Source organism: Haliotis cracherodii, unplaced genomic scaffold (assembly GCF_022045235.1).
Source record: "Haliotis cracherodii isolate W230 unplaced genomic scaffold, xgHalCrac1.p SCAF_3, whole genome shotgun sequence".
NCBI lineage: Eukaryota > Metazoa > Mollusca > Gastropoda > Lepetellida > Haliotidae > Haliotis > Haliotis cracherodii.
The window spans coordinates 15410778-15428613 of record NW_027266286.1 but is presented as its reverse complement, the minus strand read 5'-3'; the positions used below and the strand labels follow the sequence as shown (position 1 = coordinate 15428613).

Genomic DNA, 17836 nt, shown 5'->3' with positions numbered 1-17836 from the left:
AGGTTCCAACGGTGGTCCCAAATTACAATAATAAATACATGAAAATCAAATAGGATTTAGAAAGGGACATACAACTGTAGGCAAGACGTGTATGCATGAGTCGGGTGAATGAATGTATTGTTTTTTCATTGACTTCTCTTAAGCTTACACACACACACACACACACACACACACACACGATAACCTGACCCAAAGCAGGGCTAGGCATGGCTACGCGTCTTTTAATCCGAGACTAGGCAAAATCTAGCGTGCTGAGTTTGTTTTACCCCCTACATTCTAGTTATTTTGCATAAACCACCAGTCCAAATGAGCTGCGGACTAATTGGATATTACCAAAGAAGTCTAATCCCGCTGAAAGGCCAGCACTGTAGTATGGTTAATGCTGCTGTTATCTACTCTGACACCACAGAGCACTGAAGACCCTCGTAAATACAGCCTGATATTAGTAAACTGACGTCCAACTGAAAATATAAATTTCAGACAAAGTATAAATGCTATCTGAAACCCATAACCTAATTACAACAATAGTGTATGCAGAAAATGTTAATCGTCTGTTACATGTTTGCGTGATAACACGAGAAAAAGTGAAAAACACGTGCACCACGGACAACTGTAAATGCACGTGCGGGTAAGGGTATAAAACGATTGCAACGGCAAGTCAGACATCAACAGTGATAAAAAAACACAAAAGAAATGCCATGAATCACAGTCGAACAACGTGAACGAGCCTTGGGTATGGTACAGATGGGAGCCACCCACGCCCATATTGCACGAACCTTCGGTTGCTCCCGTGTTGCCGTTACCAACTTAATGCAACGTTACAGACAGACAGGAGGGGGGGGGGGGAGGGGGGGGGGGGGGGGTCTGACGCCATTCTCGGTCGCGGTATGATTGGACGTCAGTTTAGTTCGAGGCACCTGAAGTGCGACCCGTGAAAATCCGGTGTAGAATATGTCTTCAGCAACCCATGGTTTGCTTGTCGTAAGAGCTGACTAACAGGCTCGGGTGGTCAGGCTCGCTGACTTGGTTGATGCATGCCATCGTATCCCAATTGCGTGTATCGATGCTCATGATGTCAATCACTGGTTGTCTGGTCCAGTCTCGATTATTTACAGATCGCCGTCACCGGGTGTGGTGTTAAAGAACAAACCAAACCAAAAAGTGCCGATATTAGACAATAGTGTCCATATTGAATCAAGGGTCACGGCCGGGTAGCGAATATGTGGCAGCCAGTACAGCTGACCCGCCTTGTGGGTGTCGCATGGATCTGAGTCAGACCAAGGATCTTAGTTCTACCATGGATCTGAGTCCTAGAGTGGATCTAAATCTCAGGATGGATTTGAGTCCAACCATTGATCATAGTAATGAAATGAACATCAGTACTAACATGTCTCTCAGTACTCAAAAGGATCTCGGTACTAACATAAATCTCAATACTAACATGGATCTAAGCACTAGCATTGATCTCAGTACTAACATGGATCTCAGTACCAACATAGATCTCAGTACTAACATGGATTTAAGCACTAACATGGATCTCTGTACTAACATGGATCTCAGCACTAAAATGGATCTCAGAACAAACATGGATCTCAGCACTAACATGGATCTCAACACTAACATGGATCTCAGTACTAACATGGATCTCGGTACTAACATGGATCTCGGTACTAACTTGGATCTCAGCCATAACATGGATCTCAGTACTGCCATGGATCTAAGTCCGACCATGGATCCAAATCCCGCCATGAGCTGAGGTTTACTTTAGTCCCACCGGTAGTCTCATCATTCCCTATAGTCCGACCATGCCCTTTAGTCCCACCATGGCTTTCAGTCCCACCATGGCCTTTAGTCCCACCATGCCCTGTAGTCCCACCATGGCCTTTAGTCCCACCATGCCCTTTAGTCCCACCATGGCCTTCAGTCCCACCATGGCTTTCAGTCCCACCATGGCCTTCAGTCCGACCATGCCCATTAGTCCCACCATGGCCTTCAGTTCCACCATGCCCATTAGTCCCACCATGGCCTTCAGTCCCATCATGCCCATAAGTCCCACCATGGCCTTCAGTCCCACCATGCCCTTAAGTCCCAACATGGCCTTCAGTCCCACCATGCCCTTTAGTCCCACCATGGCCTTCAGTCAAACCATGCCCTTTAGCCCCGCCATGCCCTTTAGTCCCAACATGGCCTTGGTCCTAAACACAAGTAATAGTTTTGCTCGTAATTTACCGAATACGTTCTTTTGGATGTTGGGAAAATGAGATAAAATTAGTGGAAGCACATTCAGGGTAGAGCTTTGTTAAATGTAGATTCAATAGTACTACCTTTTTTTCGTTACAGAGATTTGCAACAAAAATTCCGACTGTTTATCTCTCTTCTAATATTCGGATCCCACATTGACAACATGTAATACAATTCCGACTGTTTACCTCTCTTCTACTATTTGGATCCCACACTGACAACATGTAATACAATTCCGACGGTTTACCTCTCTTCTACTATTCGGATCCCACACTGACAACATGTAATACAATTCCGACTCTTTACCTCTCTTCTACTATTCGGATCCCACACTGACAACATGTAATACAATTCCGACTATTTACCTCTCTTCTACTATTCGGATCCCACACTGACAACATGTAATACAATTCCGACTATTTACCTCTCTTCTACTATTCGGATCCCACACTGACAACATGTAATACAATTCCGACTCTTTACCTCTCTTCTACTATTCGGATCCCACATTGACAACATGTAATACAATTCCGACTCTTTACCTCTCTTCTTCTATTCGGATCCCACACTGACAACATGTAATGCAATTCCGACTGTTTACCTCTCTTCTACTATTCGGATCCCAAACTGACAACACGTATTACAATTCCGACTCTTTACCTCTCTTCTACTATTCGGATCCCACACTGACAACTTGTAATACAATTCCGACTCTTTACCTCTCTTCTTCTATTCGGATCCCACACTGACAACATGTAATGCAATTCCGACTGTTTACCTCTCTTCTACTATTCGGATCCCAAACTGACAACACGTATTACAATTCCGACTGTTTACCTCTCTTCTACTATTCGGATCCCACACTGACAACATGTAATACAATTCCGACGGTTTACCTCTCTTCTACTATTCGGATCCCACACTGACAACATGTAATACAATTCCGACTCTTTACCTCTCTTCTACTATTCGGATCCCACACTGACAACATGTAATACAATTCCGACTATTTACCTCTCTTCTACTATTCGGATCCCACACTGACAACATGTAATACAATTCCGACGGTTTACCTCTCTTCTACTATTCGGATCCCACACTGACAACATGTAATACAATTCCGACTGTTTACCTCTCTTCTACTATTCGGATCCCACACTGACAACATGTAATACAATTCCGACTCTTTACCTCTCTTCTACTATTCGGATCCCACACTGACAACATGTAATACAATTCCGACTATTTACCTCTCTTCTTCTATTCGGATCCCACACTGACAACATGTAATGCAATTCCGACTGTTTACCTCTCTTCTACTATTCGGATCCCAAACTGACAACACGTATTACAATTCCGACTGTTTACCTCTCTTCTACTATTCGGATCCCACACTGACAACATGTAATACAATTCCGACTCTTTACCTCTCTTCTTCTATTCGGATCCCACACTGACAACATGTAATGCAATTCCGACTGTTTACCTCTCTTCTACTATTCGGATCCCAAACTGACAACACGTATTACAATTCCGACTCTTTACCTCTCTTCTACTATTCGGATCCCACACTGACAACAAGTTATACAATTCCGACTGTTTACCTCTCTTCTACTATTCGGATCCCACACTGACAACATGCTCATACAATTCCGACGGTTAACCTCTCTTCTACTATTCGGATCACACACTGACAACACGTAATACATGTACACAGTCAGGGCGTTTGTCTCCATTTTCCCTCGCCAATAAGGACAATTTGTAAATATCAGAAACATTGTGATGTTAATTGTACTACAATTACACGGAACAGCTGTTTACACATGTCAGGAAGGCTAAATAGCGTGAGCTAAAAATACAGTAAGTGAGATGCATATAGCATTGATGTGAACAGTACTTTGGTCATAGCACGGTGCACCAGCTCAATGAGGGGGAAAAGCCCAAAGTGAAACAGATCATCAGTCTAGTACACTGTAAATGGAGACGGTTTAGGTTCTATTACACCAAATCAGAACCAGTTTGGCCTTCAGTGCAGATCGAGAGATATCTGCAGGCTGTGATTGGAGGATATTCTGTAAGATTTTTATGTCTTTCAAATGTACATCCATCCAGTTATTAAAACTGACCCTGTTTTTCTATATTTAGTACTGTCTTTTTCAACATGATGACTTATGCTGAATGTGACCACAGCTATTTTCAAGTAGGTGACATTTGGTGCGAAACTGGGGGTGGTGTGTTTAGCTTCCGGTACTCGGAAAAGGAGCTGACTAAGCTAGTCATTTTTATTTTTTTTATTGCTGCTCTAAGGCCAAACTGTGCACACACATACAGGTAATAGCTGTTGAATGCTTAGTTATTTAAAAAAAAATCATAACGTTACTATAGAAGTCTATGGGAAAACATTTGGTTGTGTGTAACCTTTAAGGATTTGTCGGAATTTGACAGCCACGAACGAAATCTCATTTTAATCAACGCGATGTTTGGACATCTCATGGATATTATTTTAAGTAAAACGAATCATAGCTAAAGGCATGAAAGATCTCAGTTTTGAGTACGTGTTTCCTAAACCAATAGTGTTGTCTTTCACCGGAATTGTATATAATCATTTTTATAAAGCTAGCTTGATTATTTGTTCGCTCTTTACAACATCGTGGTGCATTTAAAATATGTTTTTCAAACCCGTTTTAAATTCTTATACTTAACGCCGCAACACCCCAGTTATATGGCGACGGTCTGCAAATATTCGAGTCTGGACCAGACAATCCAGTGATTGCCCTTAGGGGCAACGATACACGCTGCCTGGGTACGATGACATGCTGTCAACATAGCCTGACCAACCGATCCAGTCCCAAAATACCGCTCGTCTTGTATGTCATATTAACATTACATACCTGCATTGCCATACATAAGAAGTAGCACATACGCTGGTATCACAAATCCAGATAAAGCAATGAATCAGAAAATCAGAATGCCACTGTGGTACTAACCGCTACACGTCGTTTTATTTTCACGTTACAGATTCCCAGAATTTGTAGTTTCTGCTTGGATTAGCAAAGTCAAAACAAGGTACTTGGCCGAGAAGTTTAACTTATGCTTCAGTTATATCGATGGTCTAACAATATCGTTCAATAACCATCAAATAGCCAGGTCCCTTTCACTGATTTACCCCCCTAAACTAGAAATAAGGGGGACAAGTGAGACCGCCTCATCTGTTTCATATTTAGGTTTATGCATAAAGATTCAGGGTGACAAAACACTCTCCACAAGACTGCATGACAAGAGGGGTGACTTCAACTTTAAAATTGTCAACTTTCCCTTCATGTCGAGCAATATTCCAGCAGCTCCAGCCTGTGGTGTTTACATTTCACAACTTTTGAGATACAATTGAGTATCCTCTTTCTGCCAAGATTTTAAAGAACGTCATTCGACTTTTGCTCATAAGTTGTTTGGTCAAGGTTACAAAATTCAAGTTAAATCTTGCAAATAGTTTTATGGTAGACATGTGGAGGACATTTCCAAATCCAAATCTGACGCATCAGTGACCAAAATGATGTCCGATGCAGTTCCCCATTTTGACTTGTGCCATATGTTCCCGTGTTTTTTCAGGTTAACAATTGAGACGCTCACCTTTTTGCGCACACCTGGTATCATTAGTATTTGAAAGTGATTCATAAACACATGATTATGATAAAGTCGGAATCGACTTTGGTTTATGCCTGGCAAGGGTCTTGTCGCTTTTATTTAGAACAAAATTGTTTAGGATATTAATATAAAAACGTAATCCAGTTTCACGCCATTAACAATGAGTCATATTAAATTGCTATAATTAGATATCCTCTTCAATTTTCATGTATTTCATCCCTGTTGAGTCGAATATGCGATGCAATGGGAGCAACGTGAGACGCCCATTTCTGGCGTCCCACGGGGTGATAATGCAGGACATGCTATAGCCATACAGCCATACTCACTCATCCACTTTTTAGTTTAGCAAAGTGATAAACTCTAAGTTTAACTCTAACTCTAAGTGAGCACGTCGGCATGCACCGCTTTATCACATATAAATCTAATATTAGGATCAGTTAGACAATTTAAATGACCACCATTGAAGGAAACCTGTCAAAACTCCGCACTTGTCACTTTTAGATGAAATAATTTCCGGGCATTGACCGATCCGCGATTAGCCGTGAAAATACAGATTGATTTGAATTTGCGTCATTTGTTAGCATCGTGCCATTGGAACATTCTATTTTATTAGATAATGAGGGGGCACGGGTGGCTCAGTCGTCTAAGGCGCCACGATTCGCTGTGCAGAGTTGCTTCCCTTGGGCACGTCAGAAACCTATGATTGTGGGTTCGAATCCCGGTTCGTCCCGATTATGTTTCTAAGTTTGTCAGCACCATACCCGTGCTCGTGGGTTTCACCGAAGTGATAAACGTCTGAGACCTGCAAACTTCGGGCTTTCCTCCCACATTAAGCTGACACGCCGTGATATAACTGTAATACTGTTAAAAGCGGCGTTAAACCCAACTTTCACATTCACTCACTGTTACAGAATGAGGGTCAAACGCAGTATAAGCTGTACCGGATAACAGTGAAAAGATAGTTTTAATAAAACTGTTTAAAGTCAAATTAGAATGCTGTGATCAACAAAGAGGTTAGAGATGTCGAAACTTGTTTAACAAAAACAAATTACATTGTGTTCTGCACATATACATCCATGCAGTATATCTCATCGTGATACATGTAAAATGGCTCCGTTATGCATAACATTTCCATTTACAATCTATAATAGGGGCTTTCGGATCGGGATTCTGTGAGCATGTGTCAGAGGCACTATAGTTGGAATCATGCGTCTAGAGTTTCAGCCTTAAATGTATTGCATTTCAGAGGAAATGTCCAACATGTACACGTTATCGAGATGTCGACACCGCGCTGTAACATCAACTCACTGGACTTTCGAGTCTGGACCAGTCAATCCTGTGATTGACATCATGAGCATCGATCAATGCAATTGGGATACGATGACATGCATTAACCAAGTCAGCGAACCTAACCACCCGATCCCGATAGTCTCATCTTACAACAAGCATAGTCACTTTTTCCAGCAAGCATGGGTTGCTGAAGACCTATTCTACCCCGGATCCTCGCGGGTCTTATGTTTAGGAATCGGAATGCGACGGACGGACGGACGGAACAGGCGACTAAATGGATCGGGTGGTCAGGTTCAGTGCATGGGGTTACAATGAAATATGATATTTGTGCAGTATTCAGATTCCCCTGAAGTGGCCTTGGGGTGTAATGTTCTTCTCGGCGGTGTCCACGACAACAAGTCTTGCTTCAACATCTCTGCACGCGGTCTCCGCCGTAGTTATGTCTACCTTGTAATCACTGCGCTTGTAGCAGAGATTTGAGGGACGGTGGTAAATCCAGCCAGCTGATAACGAACATCCAGCTAAACGAGCGTTTTATTTTACACTTAAAATTTAAAAAAGGAGACCAAACTCTCAAAGGCCTTTAAGTTCCCTATTGCACAAACTTTCATTGGAATTGACCTTTCTTGTGCAGAACTAAAACAATTCAATATTTTTTACATGAAACTTTGTAAACAAATCCTGTTTCATCAATGCTTCTGCATTATTTTATGGAAGATAATAAGCAATCACATTGAGAACTGCAATAGTAGTGAATTTATTAATATCTGACGTCGCATCAGATAACCTGGATCAAGCATACGTGTGGGGTCATGGTGATGGCCCAAGGTCAGATTATGGACTGCATTCCTGATTTAAATTGTTTAGTTACTCATGCTTCAGTCGAATGCTTCATTTATCTTGTGTGCTTTTTCACTGATTTCACATTCAGAACCGATGTCTGGATTAACCTTCTCTTTTTTTTTAAATCATCTCGTAACAAGAGGACGCCCTTGGGCTTAATCTAATCCCATTAGAATAGGTCCGCCCCGTTAGCAGATCACCTATCCCGCATAAGAAAACAACAATATTATTCCGATTGGTGAGTGAGTGAGTTGGGTTTAACGCCGCTTGTAACAGTATTACAGTTATATCAATGCTGTCAGCTTTTTGTAGGAGGAAAGTTCGAAGTGATACAGGCTCAGACGTTTACCACTTCGGTGAAACCCACGAGCACGGGTATGGTGATGACAAACCTAAAAACATAATCGGGGCGAACCGGGATTCGAACCCACAATCATAGGTTTCTGGCGTGCCCAAGGGACGCACCTCTGCACAGCGAATCGCGGCTCAGCCACCTGTGCCCCCTATTCCGATTTGTACCAAGAAGACCTTTTTACTCTATGTTTACACTATAATATAAGATTTCTTCTACCATTCATTAATCTTTTTTTACTTTATTAGCCCTATCTCTAAGTTTAGTGTTGTTGTAAGTCCAAATACTGATTCACATGTGTATGAAAACCTCTGGTACTGTTCACAGCAATTTCTCTTTCTGTTGAATGATTTAGGAATAGTGAGACCAAAAAGAACTTTTATATATCCCAAACCGTACGTATTTACCATTTGATAAAATAAAATTCCGTCGTATGCTTCAAACAGAAAATAGTGATTTTGATGATTGTGAACTGTATGTATTTACCATGATTTGATAAAATAAAATTCCGTTGTATGTTTCAAACAGAAAATAGTGATTCTGATTATTGTGAACTTTGAAATATTTTCTTTTCACTTCAAGTTCTTATCTTAATTTACAATGTAGCCCGCTTGTGTTTGAAACTTTCAAGTTGACCTAGTTAATGGAAACAGATAAACACGTCCTGACCTACTGCCATACACTTTAAGTAGGCTTATCACGAGGTCATCTATGAAGTTGAAAGTAAGCAAATGTTATGAAAGGCAAGGTCAATTCAAGGACATTTAGGCGACAAAACATTTCCTTTACTGTAGGATATCATGTTGAGAGCAGAATCGAATGCATGATTCCGACTTTATCATAAGCATGTGTTCATGAATCACTATCAAATTTTCATGATATCAAGTATTCGCAAAAAGTGAGCGTATCCTCTCCCATAGGTGGCACTCACCACAAACACATGCAAAGGCAAGTCATTTTTCCTTTAAAAAAACATAAAAAAACACGGAACATAATTGTAGTAAACAAAATAGGTGAAAATCAGTGATGACACCAGGTGTTCTCGAAAAAGGAAAGCATGTCCTGGTCTAACGATAGCACCCGCATGTCCTGGTCTAACGATAGCACCCGCATGTCCTATTCTAACGATAACACCCGCCACTCACAAAATTTGAAAAAGACATTTTTTTACTCATGTTCACTTATACATGCGTGACAAAAAGTGTGGTTAAAACAATGTTGTATGGATGTTGGTTATTTTTGTGCCATGTGATGTCATGTTCATTACCGTCAGTAGACAACACAAGGGCGAAACATCCTCCAATAGTTTTCAACCAATGTTCAACCTTCAATAGTTTAAAACTAATGTCCAACATCCAACGCATGCAGTTAAATCATCGTAGAATAGCCACAACGCAACGCATTCCTTTTCAAATGACAAGTTAAATACAACAAACAACACAAAAGTAAGCATTCTAGACAGACAAGGACACAACTGTTCCATCAGATCGAGTAACTGTCGCATCTTTCTTCTACGACACCGATGCTGATTTGGCAGCCATGTCTACCTTTTGACCTTTTGAGTCTCCCGTTGTAGCAGGTACTGTTGCCATCGATTCAACGATGTAACTTTTGGAAAGTGATGTGGCATATTTCAAGGACTTCCCACAGATAACACTGCAACTCGGTCCTCCATCTCAGCAGTTGTTCTCTCAAAACAATGTGTAAAGAAGTAAATTTTCAATATTTTTTTCGGCATTTTTGATATTGAGAATTCGCCTATCAAGTACAAGAAATTCATACATATTTGTGTAGGACATCTCTAAAAAACATGGTTATTGGAAACCGAATATACAGTCTTCCTCCACAGAGACACTGCAACCAATGTTGCAGGAACACTTCAACGACAATCATCGCTCTCCATAAGAACATATACGGTGATCAAATGGCTTACAATCAGCCAATAAACAGTATTAAACAACAAAATCGTCACGCTATATATCTAATTAATTTCACAACTAAATAAGCTATACACAACAATGCAATTTGAACTGACACCCATCATATTTTTTTTGCTTTCAAATTGATATTGTTTCTATCAGTGCATATTATATATCTATCTTGTAGCAACAAATCGCTGTGGCCAGTTAGTTCTACCAGTAACTGTTCTTCGAGGCCGGACTAATAATCCTGGTCGGCGCCGTCGCTCGAGTGTGTCTTCCAGGCCCTAGAGAATAAATTTATAAATGTACCTGACTCAGACTGTCTATAATGATTTGGCAAGTCTAGTATACCTAAGCTCTAAATTTAAGCATCGTTCTGGGCTCCATTCGGATTTTATGTATAGTGTGTGTGTGTGTGTGTGTGTGTGTGTGTGTGTGTGTGTGTGTGTGTGTGTGTGTGTGTGTGTGTGTGTGTGTGTGTGTGTGTGTGTGTGTGTGTGGTGTGTGTGTGTGTGTCTTGAAAACTATCATCACCTTTCTTGTAGAGCTTGGGTGCCGTTGACCTCGGGGAGTGTTTTCATACAGCAGTATTAGGAAACTACACATTGTCTTCGTGTAGTGAAGGGGCGCTGTTGGAATGTCTTGTATCAATTTACCTTTCCTGGGCCTGAAGAATAGTTAAGTTATATAAAAATTTATGTTAAATATCAGTATATCAGGAAATATGGACATTTTCAGAATTGAAACACTATGAATAACTGAGTTTGTTACCCAAAATGTTACTTCCCACGCCCCCAGTGTACTGATTACGTCATCCCGGTCGGCATTGTTAACGTCATTCAAATCTTTACTATGACGTAAAGTCGGAATGAGGTCTCACTAGAAACGACGTCATAGCTGAAGTTACCTGACGTCACTCGACATATTCTATTTATCTAAAAGGGTGCTCAAAGGGATTAAGAAAAAAGTGGGTAATAAGGACATTATTACATTCCCATGTTTGTCATACTAATTTTACGAAACTCGTGTAAGAAATCATGTATTATTCTCGCTCTCGCTGGGGAAATACAAGAATTCTGCCATCCGTTTCGTAAAATCAGTATGACACAAAGTATTACAGTGTCTGGACAAGAAGTATATCAAACTTTGCATGGCGGGTTCAGACATGAGGTACATGGTAACTAAGTATTACAGTGTCTGGACAAGAAGCATATAAAACAAGGCATGGCGGTGTCTGACATGAGGGTACATGTAACTAAGTATTTCGGTGTCTGGACAAGAAGTATATAAAACAAGGCATGGCGGTGTCTGACATGAGGTACATGTAACTAAGTATTACAGTGTCTGGACAAGAAGTATATAAAACAAGGCATGGCGGTGTCTGACATGAGGTACATGTAACTAAGTATTACAGTGTCTGGACAAGAAGTAGTATCAAACTAGGCATGGCGGTGTCTGACATGAAGTACATGTAACTAAGTATTACAGTGTCTGGACAAGAAGTATATAAAACAAGGCATGGCGGTGTCTGACATGAGGTACATGTAACTAAGTATTACAGTGTCTGGACAAGAAGCATATCAAACTAGGCCATGGTGGTGTCTGACATGAGGGACATGTAACTAAGTACTACAGTGTCTGGACAAGAAGCATATCAAACTTTGCATGGTGGTGTCCTGACAGAGGTACATGTAACTAAGTATTACAGGGTCTGGACAAGAAGTATATAAAACAAGGCATGGCGGTGTTCAGACATGAGGGACATGTAACTAAGTATTACAGTGTCTGGACAAGAAGTATATAAAACAAGGCATGGCGGTGTCTGACATGAGGGACATGTAACTAAGTATTACAGTGTCTGGACAAGAAGTATATAAAACAAGGCATGGCGGTGTCTGACATGAGGGACATGTAACTAAGTATTACAGGGTCTGGACAAGAAGTATATCAAACTTTGCATGGCGGTATTCACACATGAGGTACATGTAACTAAGTATTACAGTGTCTGTACAAGAAGCATATCAAACTTTGCATGGTGGTGTCTGACATGAGGGACATGTAACTAAGTATTACAGTGTCTGGACAAGAAGCATATGAAACTTTGCATGGTGGTGTCTGACATGAGGGACATGTAACTAAGTATTACAGGGGTCTGGACAAGAAGTATATAAAACAAGGCATGGCGGTGTCTGACATGAGGGACATGTAACAAAGTATTACACGTGTCTGGACAAGAAGTATATCAAACTTTGCATGGTGGTGTCTGACATGAGGTACATGTAACTAAGTATTACAGGGTCTGGACAAGAAGTATATAAAACAAGGCATGGCGGTGTCTGACATGAGGGACATGTAACTAAGTATTACAGTGTCTGGACAAGAAGTATATAAAACAAGGCATGGCGGTGTTCAGACATGAAGTACATTAAACTAGTGACAGCAGTGTCTGGACAAGTGGGCATATCAAACTTTGCATGGCGGTGTTCAGACATGAGGTACATGTAACTAAGTATTACAGGGTCTGGACAAGAAGTATATAAAACAAGGCATGGCGGTGTCTGACATGAGGTACATGTAACTAAGTATTACAGTGTCTGGACAAGAAGTATATCAAACTAGGCATGGCGGTGTCTGACATGAGGTACATGTAACTAAGTATTACAGTGTCTGGACAAGAAGTATATCAAACTAGGCATGGCGGTGTCTGACATGAAGGGACATGTAACTAAGTATTACAGTGTCTGGACAAGAAGTATATAAAACAAGGCATGGTGGTGTCTGACATGAGGGTACATGTAACTAAGTATTACAGTGTCTGGACAAGAAGTATATAAAACTAGGCATGGGCGGTGTCTGACATGAGGGACATGTAACTAAGTATTACAGTGTCTGGACAAGAAGTATATAAAACAAGGCATGGCGGTGTCCAGACATGAGGGACATGTAACTAAGTATTACAGTGTCTGGACAAGAAGTATATAAAACAAAGGCATGGCCGGGTTCAGACATGAGGGACATGTAACTAAGTATTACAGTGTCTGGACAAGAAGCATATCAAACTAGGCATGGCGGTGTTCAGACATGAAGTACATTAAACTAGGGATAGAAGTGTCCACGCAAAAAAAGTACTCGTAATTTATTAACGAAATGAAAAATCAATTGGTGTTCTGTTCATTCACAGCTGGTCATATATTATACACATAATGAACACGCTATAATTCTATTAGCTGCAGTAACTCAAACCTATTCAAAGCAATTCCCCTTGCAAGATACACTGCCATAAATTTACAATGCGCACTTTGATATCGAGCAGAAATCAATTAATGTTTCTATGCATGAAAGGGACACCTGAACACACAATTGTGTGGCCATGAATAATACAAACAGAGCATCCGGGGACGAGGACAGATTAGAGTGAGCCAGTACTCTGTGTTCTGTGTCCTCAATGCTGCGTCACTCAATGCTGCGTCACTCAATGCGTTAGGTAGTACAGTGAGTGATGCGTGTGGAGTTTAACGCCGAGGTGAACAATATGTCAGTTATATCTTCACGTGTAGCTTCACGAGTCAACTTGATGTAGACGAGAGCCAGAGGGATGCAGATCGCTGACGTTTATCTGAACTGAACTGGGATGCAGATCGCTGACGTTTATCTGAACTGAACTGAAGTTATATCTACACTCTGTATTATGAGACACAAAATCATAATCATTTCTGCTACATATACATGTACATATAAATATGAATTCAGTACAAAACATCTTTGACGAGCAGTCACGCTAATACGAGTACATACAGATTCACTGAGGTGACAATAGAAGAAGATGATGATGATGATGATGATGATGATGACGACGATGATGATGATGATAAACAAATAGTGGATTTGACCGCCTGTGTCAGATAGTTTACAAAGTGGTCACTTTCTTTCGCTTAGAGCTATGCTTTTCCATCTCCCAGTTTCTGTAGTAAGGTATGATTACAAGTTCTAAACTTAAGTAAGTCTCGCCATACGTTTTCCGGTAGTATGTTCAAGTACTATTTAATAATTAGAAAACCTTTTTTTAATAACACAATACGTTGTGCATTTGATCATGAATATTTACCCCTTGAACATATCCAAAACTGTAGGCTAATGTCATTTTATGTTTCATGGACTAAATGTTTCAGATAATTAGGATTTTTGAAATTTTGTGATAACCAGATGCAACAAAGTTCAAGTTCGTCAAAAGTTCGTCTGATATATGGAATCCATTTATGTTTATACTTTTCGAATGGATCGTCATTAAACAATAACTTATATACAAGGAAATATAACTTTGATGATTTCCCGGATGATTTTGCAATCAGACAAAACTGCGATTCAAAAGCGCGATCGGCCGATCCTGGCACGACTAAGAGAGGCAATTCTATATTCAACCTAGGTGCATTAGAACACTTATAAGTATCTAACCTGAGGTTTAGAACTGGCATAAAGCTCTTCATAACTTATATACAAGGAAATATAACTTTGATGATTTCCCGGATGACTTCGCAATCAGATAAAACTGCGATTCAAAAGCGCAATCGGCCGATCCTGGCACGACTAAGAGAGGCAATTCTATATTCAACCTAGGTGCATTAGACCACTTATTAGTATCTAACCTGCAGCTGAGGTTGAGAACTGGCATAAATCTCTGCATATCGCAACAAACCAGCCATTCCCAAGACGCATATGGAATAATAGATGGACATGCACTTAATGCTCAATGAAGATGTGACCTTCATGGTTGGAACCTTAATCTTCAATCACCCAGTTCCCGCTTCCTCCCCCTGATACGCCGCCTCCGTGGTCTTGTGGTAGAGCGTCCGCCCGGAGAGCGGAAGGTCCGGGGTTCGATCCCCGGCCGCGTCATACCAAAAGACGTTAAAAGATGGTACTTGTTGTTTCCCTGTCTGGCGCTCGGCATTAAGGGGCTAAAACAAGGACTGGTCGGCTCGGAGTCAGTATGCTGTGTCTGAGTGGGGTATTCATGTTAAACTGCGGCATGGTATCTCAGTGGGCTAGCGCTATAAATCGGCATCAGTCCTGACTAGTACAAGCAGCCACACATACACGTACATGCACGTCGCTATATAAGTGCAATAATCTTGGACGCGACGTTAAACCCAATTTCACCTCACGATATCTGACACATAAACGATTCCATTCAACATGCAGCATTTTATCTCGAATAACCTTTGACGCAATGTTTGCTTTTTTATTACGTTAATAGATTTTTCAGTGATCGACCTACAACACCAGCCTAATCTCGAGTTGTAAAGTTAGCAACTTAGCAAGGAATATGCAATTTGGCATGAAAAGGACACACAGTCATTCCCTGTCATACTTGGTGGGAGAACTCTGCATGCACCTGCCTCTTCACTCCAATGAAAACGTTTGACATGGCTAATGCTATTATCAAACAATTATATTAGGACAAGGAAACCGAAACTCAGCGCCACGCATACCGATACGGGGAGTCAAGTACTGACCTCTGGAGTGGCAACGATTTAAAGGAAGTCATCGAACGAATACTAAATGGCTGAACCTAAAGTAACACGTGACATAAATACTATCAAGGTGCTTAACGATAACACCGCCTACGCTAGAGTCAGTGAGTGATGTTTTACGCCGCCTTTAGCAATATTCCAGCAATATCAAGGCGAGGGCACCAGAAATGGGCTGCCTAGGCTAGAGTAACGCCTCACCCACAGAGGCGCCGACTTGTCAAACGGCCGTAGGTGATTTTTTCAGATATATAAACATGGCGGGCCTATTGCATTAAGGCACATTGATGTATTTATCATCACTGAGCAGTAAACCAAGTTAACGCATTGAGACTTCAAGTAGGCAGTTACAAGTTGAACTCATCGTAACTTACGTCTAACGGGCAAAGATACACAAGTTATCAACTCTGATAGTAAACTAGTCAGTAATGATATACAACTAACCCGATCTAAATACACAGAGAGTATTTTTACACAGTTATAATTGTAAGTAGCCACGACGCCAGTCTTAATAGCTCCTGTCTTCACAGCTGAACAGCGACTCCGGTCTTTGATCTTGCGTCGTGGACACCGTCGCGGGCGTACCAGCCAAATTCAGGAATCCTGTCAGAGGAAATACAGCATAAACCTTTTGATGCGACAAAGCGCGGACGTCGGAGTAGACATCCTCCATGCGGGTGGTCTTTCACCCCAAGCGGCGAGCCAGGGCTGTAAAATGTGTTTGTCAACAAACTTTAATCCGATGCTACGGATCAGCATTTCTTAGGACAATCATGATAATATGCACGTTTTATATACAAAAAAGGTTCAAGTGGTTATTTAGTAACCGCCTTAAAAGTGACATAAACACCAAGGTGACATGCATCAACCAATAGAGCGAGCCTGACCACCCCGATCCCGATAGTCGCCTCTTTCGACAAAGAACGGACTGCTGAAGACCAGGGCCCGCCTGCACAAAGCGATCTTACTAGAACTATCGTAAGCCTGTGTTAAAGTATGGGAGTTACGATCCACTTACCGCTAAGATCGTTTTGTGCAAGTGGGCCAGTTTTAACCCTGATATTCACTCATAATAGTCCATTCGTAATTATCTGAACATGACAAAGTGCCTAATGGACTCTGGAATCATTGCATGTCTGGGCAGGAACAACTCTGAAATCAACAGTTGTACCAGTATTAACTGCACGCGTGGGGACTATGTAGGTCAATGTTGGTGTGGCGGTAGCCTGGTTACCAGTCTGTTTGCACGTCAAGGTGAACCGACCTAAGGTTTGTTTCAAACGTTTCACACCGACGCTTGTTTCAAATCGTTGTTAGGTGTTTAACCCCAAAATTTTCAATATTCCTTCTTTACCACGACGACCTTTGAATAATGGAACTGGGTCTGAAAACCAATGACTCATGGAAGGACCAAGGTCCCACACCATCAGATACGAATCAGTCAAAACGCAGTCTGACCACTCGATCCCTATCTATTCGGCTTCCATGACAAATACGAGGTACTTAACCTACTGAGCCTTATATGACCGCGGTCATATAGCTGGAAAACTAACCCAGAGTACCTACTTCGCCTTTTGGGTTACTTTGCAAATCAGTTAAAGTTGGTACGTTATGGCGAACAATATCTTGTATTCATCTTGTCGAATGGTCTGTTGGTAGGGAATCACACAGGCTTACCAATGATTGATAGTGTGAGTACAAATTATAAGGTCAATGTGACACTGTAGAAGTCATGTATCATCCAAGCAACATTCCTTTTGTCCGGGGTAGAATAGGTCTGCAGCAACCCATGCTTGTCATAAAAGGTGACTATACTTCTCGTAAGAGGCGAGTAACGGGATCGTGGGGTTAAGCTCGCTGACTTTGTTGATGCATGTCATCTTTTCCCATTTGCGAAGATCGAAGCTCATCATGTCAAACACTGGATTGTCTGGTCCAGACTCGATTATTTACAGGCTGTCGTCATGTAGGTGTACTGTTGCTGAGTGCGGCGTTAAACAACAAACAAAGAAATAAAA

The 17836-nt window shown here is 41.2% G+C and overlaps 1 protein-coding gene across 1 annotated transcript; it reads right to left on the bottom strand.

The window, feature by feature from the left end:
* Positions 1-1792: 1792 nt before the first annotated feature.
* LOC139475245 (acetylcholinesterase collagenic tail peptide-like) lies at positions 1793-2131 on the bottom strand. The gene has a single exon (XM_071258484.1). The coding sequence runs from the start codon at positions 2129-2131 to the stop codon at positions 1793-1795; it is 339 nt and encodes a 112-aa protein (XP_071114585.1).
* Between the last annotated feature and the right edge of the window lie 15705 nt (positions 2132-17836).

What these genes read in the sequence shown, in the direction of transcription:
- LOC139475245 (XM_071258484.1), bottom strand. Translation starts at nt 2,131, where the DNA reads ATGGTGGGACTAAAGGGCATGGTGGGACTGAAGGCCATGTTGGGACTT.